Source organism: Myotis myotis, unplaced genomic scaffold (genome assembly GCF_014108235.1).
Source record: "Myotis myotis isolate mMyoMyo1 unplaced genomic scaffold, mMyoMyo1.p scaffold_m19_p_16, whole genome shotgun sequence".
Lineage (NCBI taxonomy): Eukaryota > Metazoa > Chordata > Mammalia > Chiroptera > Vespertilionidae > Myotis > Myotis myotis.
This window is the reverse complement of record NW_023416320.1, coordinates 48,409,488-48,417,828: the sequence shown is the minus strand read 5'-3', so window position 1 is coordinate 48,417,828 and position 8,341 is coordinate 48,409,488. Positions and strand designations below refer to the sequence as shown.

General features: G+C 46.8%; 1 protein-coding gene across 1 annotated transcript; it reads left to right on the top strand.

The window, feature by feature from the left end:
- Positions 1-825: 825 nt before the first annotated feature.
- SLC10A5 (solute carrier family 10 member 5) lies at positions 826-4,835 on the top strand. The gene has a single exon (XM_036337412.1). It carries the CDS (start codon positions 1,870-1,872, stop codon positions 3,223-3,225), a length of 1,356 nt encoding a protein of 451 aa, XP_036193305.1. The 5' UTR covers positions 826-1,869; the 3' UTR covers positions 3,226-4,835.
- Positions 4,836-8,341: the final 3,506 nt, after the last annotated feature.

Genomic DNA, 8,341 nt, shown 5'->3' with positions numbered 1-8,341 from the left:
CCTGGCCAGTGTGACTCAGTGGTTGAGTGTTGACCCAGGAACCAAGAGGTCATGGTTCCATTCCTGGTCAGGGCACATACCTGGGTTGCAGGCTCAATCCCCAGTAGGGGGCGTGCAGGAGGCAGCTGATCGATAATGTTTCTCTCTCATCGATGTTTCTTTTTGTTGTTAATCTCACTGGAGGATATTTTTCCGTTGATTTTTAGAGAGAATGGAAGGGAGAAGGAGAGAGAAACATCAATGTGAGAGAGGCACATCAATTGGTTGCCTCCACATGCTCCCCAACCAGGGCGGGGGATCTGGCCTGCAACTGAGGTTTGTGCCCTTGACTGGACTTGAACCCATGACCCTTCAGTCCTAGGGCTGAGGCTCTATCCACAGAGCCATACCGGCTAGGGCTGTCATTGATGTTTCTATCTCTATCCCTCTTACTTCCTCTCTCTCTAAAAATCAATACAAAAATATTTAAACGAATCTACAGAAATGAATAATTTTTTTGTCAGTGTCTGTTTTCAAACTGATGACCATTCTGGTCCAGGCACTGCTGATAACTGGAAGCAATGGAATCGCAAACATCAAGAATCATTTCGTTCGATATTTGTGCGCCCTCAATTCGTCAACTGTTGCCAGTTTTGTACCTTAAACTTTATATTTTATGTATCCCCATAAAAAAAAAGTCTAGTGGCACTTAAGGATGTTTTCTTTGTTCAAAGCTTAGCCTGGTTTCACCCATTATTTCAAATCAGTTAAACCTGAAAAGAAGTGAAAATTAAGTGAGTTATCAGCTGTTAAAGTATAGGTATGTTTTTTGGGGACACCCTATAATAGACAGTCACAGTGGATTTTTGTTCTTTTCTTTCCTTTTTTCTGCTTAGAATCTGAGCACCCTCTTGTTTGGGAATACATCATTATGGGAGTATGTGGGGTGTAAATCCTCACTAGAAAAACCCCAATACTTTTCCTTATTCCCGGTGGGCAAGGCACAGGCCTCTGACCTCGGGTGGGCAGTGGGATGACATGCCCTTAGCTGTGACGAGGCAGGGGTGTTACAGAGTTAGTGCCCGGGGCCTCCCAGTGTCCCATGGTGTCCAGCAGCAGGGACAGGCTGTCCCTTTGGCCATACATCTGGCCACCCACTTTCCCTCGGTTCCCAAGCTCCCCGGTCACCATCCAGGGATTGTTTTTCTACTTACGGATTCCAAAACCAGTTTCAGATTTTGCCTAACTGATGCACTCTCCAGAGTTGTAGGAAATCTATTAGCCGCCTCAGGTTATGGCAGGCTAGTTTCTGGGCTCTGCGGTTGTCTAAGTCTTGCTCAGGGGCTGCTGGGGTGAGCCGCAGGGGGAGAGGGTGGAGCCTGTGACTGGCTGGATTGCTCTGCTCCGCCTGCTCCAGGCCCAGTGCCCAGCAAACGTGGCCAATAAATACTCGTTTGATTTTGACGTGGCTCACCCACCTGCAGGCCCCCTCAATATCTATTTTATATTTTGGGGTCATGACTGTTTCTAGTGTAGATTTTCCTTAGGAAGAAAGAAAACTAAAAAAGGTGTAAGTTTTTAAATGCAAGGGAAGAGGAGGCTGTTTTTTCCTTGGCAGAAACCAGAAAATGAGGAAGAGATCGGGTTTCTGCTGTGAGCCGCTGAAGCTGTAGAATGCCGGGGCTTGGGCATTTTCGTAACTACAGGTTGGGCAGGTTGTGTCACTCACGAGGTAGCCAGGTTTTGTTTGAAAATACAGGCCCTCCTCCTGGACTTTGATCCAGCAAAACAGCTCTTGCCTCAGCCTCCGCCCGGCATCGGGACGCCTCTCCCAGGAATGTTCTCTCGTTGTCTTTGATGCGTTCGCATATATGATTGATTTAAGCATATATGATTGATTTCAAAATGATTAGACGACTTTTTATTGTCTTGCTTTTTGTGACGCTGGGAGAAGCAAGGAAACCATTTCTCAGTTTTCTGAGTACAGCGAGGACTGAAATACTGCTCTTCACAAAGACCGAAGAAACCGTCCTCGTCGGATCCACTTACAGAGATAAGCGGCCCAACGCCAGCTTCCTCTCTGTGCGGCTCCAAGACCCTGAAATGCTGCAGGTGGTGAACGTGACCAGGGCCACCTCCGGTGCTACAACCTTCATCATAAAACTAGTGGCGGAGGAAGAAGGAGAGACCAACTTGACCATTCAACTGTGGGGCTCTGAAGGTAGGCCAGAGAGACTCATTGAAGAAATAAAGAATGTCAGAGTCAAAGTGCTCAAACAGAGGCCAGACAGCCTTTTCCAGACATCCATGCACATGGATAGAAATATGCTTCTGCTGATTCTGCCAATGATCCTGTTAAATAAGTGCGCATTTGGCTGCAAGATTGAAGTGCAGGTGTTCCGCGTAGTATGGAAGAGACCTTTGCCAGTAATTTTGGTAGCAGCTACACAGTTTTTTCTGATGCCGTTTTGTGGATTTCTTTTGACTCAGGTTTTGGCATTGCCCGAGGCACTGGCTTTTGGGTTTGTAATGACCTGCACGTGCCCAGGAGGGGGTGGGGGCTATCTCTTTGCTCTGCTTCTAGAAGGAGACATCACTTTGGCCATTTTGATGACCTGCACATCAACGGTATTGGCCCTGGTAATGATGCCTGCCAATTCCTACCTGTACAGTAGGATCTTAGGGCTCTCCGGTACATTCCATGTTCCTGTTTCGAAAATTATGTCAACACTCCTCTTCATACTTGTACCTATATCAGCTGGAATAGTCATCAAGCATAGAACACCTGAAAAAGCAAGCATCCTGGAGAGAATCATTAGACCTCTGAGTTTTATTTTAATGTCTGTGGGGATTTATTTGATGTTCCGGATGGGATTGGTGTTTCTAAGAACAGATAGCCCAGAGGTGCTTCTGTTGGGTGTCTTAGTTCCTGCTCTGGGTTTGCTGTTCGGGTACTGCTCTGCTAAAAGCTGCAGGCTGCCTCCCGCTGTGTGCAAGACTGTGGCTATCGAAAGCGGGGCACTGAACAGCTTCTTGGCTCTGGCCATCATCCAGCTCGCCCTCCCCCAGTCCCAGGCCGACGCAGCTTCCGTGGCTCCCTTCACAGTGGCGCTGTGCTCTGGGTGTGAAATGCTGCTGATTCTCCTGTTGTACAAGGCAAAGAAGAGGTGTATCCTTATCACAAGAGAGGAAAGGAAACATCCTTCCCGCTCTAGCAACCAAAGCACGGCAGCACGCCCGCTCTGAGGCCCTGTGGGGCGTCGGAGGGTATCTACAGCGATGCTGCTCTCAGCCCCCTTCCAATCTGATTGAAAACTTGGCACTAGGGGGAGGCGTACGCGTTATAATATATCCATCATCATAGCATACATTCTCACACAGGGGCTCGGGAGGAGGCCACTGCCTGTGTTGGTCTGGAAATGCTTTATAAAGTGGGATTTGATTATGACACTTCATTACGGCCTCTTAAGTGGGAAAGAGCAATTAAAAAACACCTCCTGTAGTGCTTCTGAGACTATCCCACTTTTTACAGGAGGGGCACTCCCTACAGTCTCATAGTATTAGTTACTTAGTTTGCCAGCTGATAAGATAACCAAAGTTCTTTTTTTCTAATTTTACCAAATTCAGTATACAAATACCAGGATTTATAAAAGATGGGCTTCAGCCTGGTGGTGGCTCATTATTATTCCCTTTATAAAATGACTAGTGGCCTGGTGCATGAATTTCGTGCACTGGTAGGGTCCCTAGGCCTGGCCAGCGATCAGGGCAGGTCAGGTTCCCTCCTCCCCGTCTCCTCCTTCCCTTGCTCCCTCAGCATCCCACTGCCGCTGGTTGCCCACCATGTTCCACATCGCCCCCTCGTGGTCAGCACACATCATAGCAAGCAATCGAACTCCCGTTCTCCCGGTTGAATTCCTGAGGGGACACTTAGCCTTTTATGTATATAGATAATTGCCCTCATGGAATCTTTTACTGCTGAGTCCTTTCAACAGAAACCTCCATTTAGGAGTAGAAAATATAATTGAACTTGCACCAGTTTCACTCATATGCATTTCTATGAACATATTCTAGTGATTGGGAGATGAGAGACCTGCATCCTAGTTGCACTTTATCATTTACCTTGAGAGCTAGCAAGACACTCTCTGTACTTCAGTTTTCACATCTGTAAAATGAAAAGATCAACTGAGGTTTAAGATTTTGCTCAACTCCTGAGTTTGTGGTTGGGGCATGAAACTCCAGGACCTCGCAGCACAGCAGGGTGATGGGCGGAGAGAAGGTTCGGGCTGATGGAAGTAACCACACCCGGCCGCTGTAGTGGAGGCAGCAATCAGCATTGGGCTTCTCGAGTGCAGGGACCCTGCATTCTCTGAATCCCTACAGTGTTTAGCATAATGCCTTGGATAGAGTAGATGCTCATTAAACATTTATTGGATTAATTAATCAGTAACATCTATAACGGTCAAGGTCATATGCTCCAAGCCAGACTGTGCCTGGGTCTGCCATTTCAGCTCTGTCATCCGTCAACTGGATGACGTTGGTCAAATTACTTGATCTCTCTTTGCCTAAATTCATGTGGAATGTGGGGGTGATGATCATACCTACCTCATGCTGTTCTTGTGAGGATTGAATGAGTTAATAGGAGCAGGGTTCTCGGAGCCCAACACACAGGGAACTCCTCAGTACTGTTACTTTAGGCGTATCTGATTGGTCTTCCATGTCGAAAATGCACTCTCTGTACTTGGACTTGGAATCTATTTTATTTCTCTTATAGATGTATTGTGGAAAACAATTTATATATTAAAATTTATCTAATTTGGATTGGGATGAAATTCCTTTTTTTAAGTTTCATCCCTTAAGAGGGATGATTCTGCGATACATTGTCCAAGCATAAATGTCTATGATATATACTAGTGGCCTGGTGCACGGATTTGTGCACATTGAAAAGAAAATAATTAGAAGAAATATTTTAATATTGCTATTTGCCTTTTCTCTGTAATGGAAGTGTCAGAGCCGCCACTGGTCACCATCTGCAGAGCGATAGGCAGGGTGATTGGGCCCCTGCCCGGCTTTCTTAGCACCTGGGAGCCGGGCAGCTGCCGCTGCTGCTGGTCACCATCTGCAGGGCAATCAGGCCCCCCTGCTTGCACCCGCCTTGGCCTGGCACTGCCTGCTCACCTGCTCCACCAGCCACCACGATACTGCTCTCATCGGGGGCCCATTGGTGCTGGCAGCACCTCCACTGCTGCCTGCTGCCAGCGCCGCGTTGCCAACTCCGGCCATGTTCCGTGCCGCCCCCTGGTGGTCAGCGCACGTCATAGTGAGTGGTCGAACTCCCAGTCGAGGGGGCAATTTGCATATTAGGCTTTTATTATATAGGATTCTCAGATCTGGGAAAGTTGTTGGCATTACAGGGCACATCAGGCCTTAACCGATATCCGCAGCTCCAAACTATTTTATGTCAAATCAGTAAGTGCTGTCAGCTACCCAGGAGACTCTACCCCGAAAACCTGCACATTGCTGTGTACTTTTTTTTTTTAAATATATTTTATTGATTTTTTTTACAGAGAGGAAGGGAGAGGGATAGAGAGTTAGAAACATCGATGAGAGAGAAACATTGATCAGCTGCCTCCTGCACACCCCGTACTGGGGATGTGCCTGCAACCAAGGTACATGCCCTTGACCGGAATCGAACCCGGGACTCTTCAGTCCCCAGGCCGACGCTCTATCTAGTGAGCCAAACAGGTGAGGGCGCCATGTACTTTTTAAAAAAAATCAGTCCCCTAAACAACTCTTACCCAAGAAAGTCTTATGATGTGAACCTGATTTTTTTTTTTTTTTTTTTTTTTTTTTTTTTTTTTTTTTTTTTTTTTTTTTTAGTGAGAGGAGTTGCCATTTACAAGCAGTCATCTCTTGGGAGTAAGTAGGCTTAGCAAGATACCCAAATGCAAATACAGGGCAGTTGGGCCCCTTTTGCCCTTGTGGAAGCCCGATCTGAGCTCTGGCTGACAGAGGCCATCCTCCCCAGAAGCCTCTTGGGTGGGCGTACAGTCAGGTGTCTGGGGAGGAGCCAGGGCTTCAGATCTCTCCTCTCTTCCATTTGGAGATTAGCATCATTAGCACCTCTCTCAGGGATGAAGTCCCCTGAGGGACTCCCCATTAGTGAAATGTGGGCCTTTGACCTGGGCTGCACAGGGGGAGGGGGGGGGGGGCGCGGCGTTTATGCTCACCCTGTGTGGCTCAGGCTGAGCCTGGCCCCTCCCTATCTCCCAACCACCTTGGCGTGATTGGGAGCAAGGACTGCAAATGCAGTTTAAAAATTGCCCCTTTGAGAACTCAGGAGCTATGCACCAGGCACTGAGGGCCCTGCAGCCACCTGGACTCAGACAAAAATCTTGGTTTTGTGGAACCAGTTTGCAATACACCCCAAGCGAGAGCCGCTGGACTGCCCTTTGCGCTGGAGGACTCTTCATTTGCTTTCAGGCGGGCCTTTGGGAGCAGAACAGCCTCTCTGGACTGAAAACCCGCAGTGACTTGTGAACAACTGAGAGGCAGCAGCGGAGGCTCCTAGGAAAAGGGTGGACCTCCTACTCATTTGAGGTAGGAAGCGTGAATTTAATTTGAGAGAATAAGATATTGATCTTCTACCTATGAGCGGGACCAGGTTCGCTTAAAGGAGGTTTAAAGAGGATGCTGATGACATTTCTGCAAATGCCTGGAACATTTTGCTGGTTTATGAATCAACTCGTCACCATGCAGTTGACAAGTTTGTTTTAAGGTGTCTGACAACAAAGAACCAAAAAAGCTGATTTCTGAGGTTTTCTTCTCTTTTATTAAGAACATATAAGCATGTTTTACTAGACAAATCGGGGTATCCAATGCAGATACTCAAGGCATTTTCAGAAGAATAAAAACAAAGTTCTGGCTCTGTGTGAGGTTTGAGAATTGGTCACTCGTCTGAGAGCTCCTGCATCTGCAGCGTGTGGTGACAACACCTTGCCTTCCGGTGAAAGAAAGCAAGCAAGCTCTTCACAAGCAAGGAGCCAGGTAACCTACTTTCTTGGTCCTGGTGTGGCTAGGATGTCTCAGATCTGTGCACTGCTTTTCCCTCTACAACGGGAGACTGTATGTCCCACACGGCCAGACCTGTTATTTGAGGACCTCAAGGATCCCAGACTAGTCTTGTGTCTCACAGAGCGCGGCCTCGCCGTGCCAGGGAGTCCCGGAGTGTGGACTCTGGGCCCGTGTGTCCCACTCTGCCTTTGCTGTGTGACCTGAGGACAGGTGACTTCTCTGGGCCTACATTTCCTCATCTGTATGGAAGTCATATCTTCGTCCTGAAACTGTTGCGATGTTTGAGTAAAAGAATGCATAGAAAAATGCAATTGTCTGAAGCATGGTAAGTCCTCACTAAGTGGTAATGTTAACAAAAAAACATTCAAACCTGTAAAGAATTTTTGTGAGTTTATTTGAGCCAAACTGTTGACAATTGCTAGGAAGCAGAACCTTAACAGTTTGAGATAATGCTCCGGAGAATGGCGGTTTCTCATCTATATTTATACATTGCAATCAAAGGAGGGAGGTAGGTGGGTTACATGAAATCCACTGGTGATAGATTAGAAAGGCGGGACAAAGCAAAGCAGGGGCTGGGGGGAACCCCTGGGATTGGATAAAAAGTAAAATGATAGACACATGCTTAGGTGGGTGCAGGATCAATTAACAAGATAATGAAGGAATTTTTGGTATCTGTCCTGGCGCCCAGCACATTAGGTTGTGCCCCAAGGGGTCCTGAAAAAGGGAGGTTACAAGTTACCCAGACATTTCAAGGGTGTGTTATCACAGATGCTAAAAGACAGACAGGCTCAGTTACGGTAAAGGTTGACCTTGTCAGTGAAGATACCGGCCTAGGACGTAACTACCCACCATCACTGCTTTTAGTTGAATTTTAATTTCAGAACATCCTTTGTGGTGACTGTAGGTCTGAGTTTGCAAGACGGCCATGCAGGCCTTCCCTGAGCTCTCAGGTCAGCGTGTCGCCAAGTGAATTATTGAGAATAGGGGCAGTTGGTGTGGCCATCACTCACCAGTCTTCCTATCTGTATATATTTGTAATTTGTATGGTGTATATAATTTACATGGTTTACATATAATTTATATGCTGTATAAGTAATTCATATCATATACTGGTGTATTTATTTATATTTACTCCCTAGTATAGGTTTAACAAGTTGCAAGGTACCTGCAATTTGTGTTTTGTCAGAAATAGTCTGGAATAAGAGAAAGGGGTAAAAAAGAGAAATGGGGAAGGGAAGGAATGGAAGAAGGGCAGTGCAGCATAAAGAGGAAAGGAATTAAAAAAAACCCC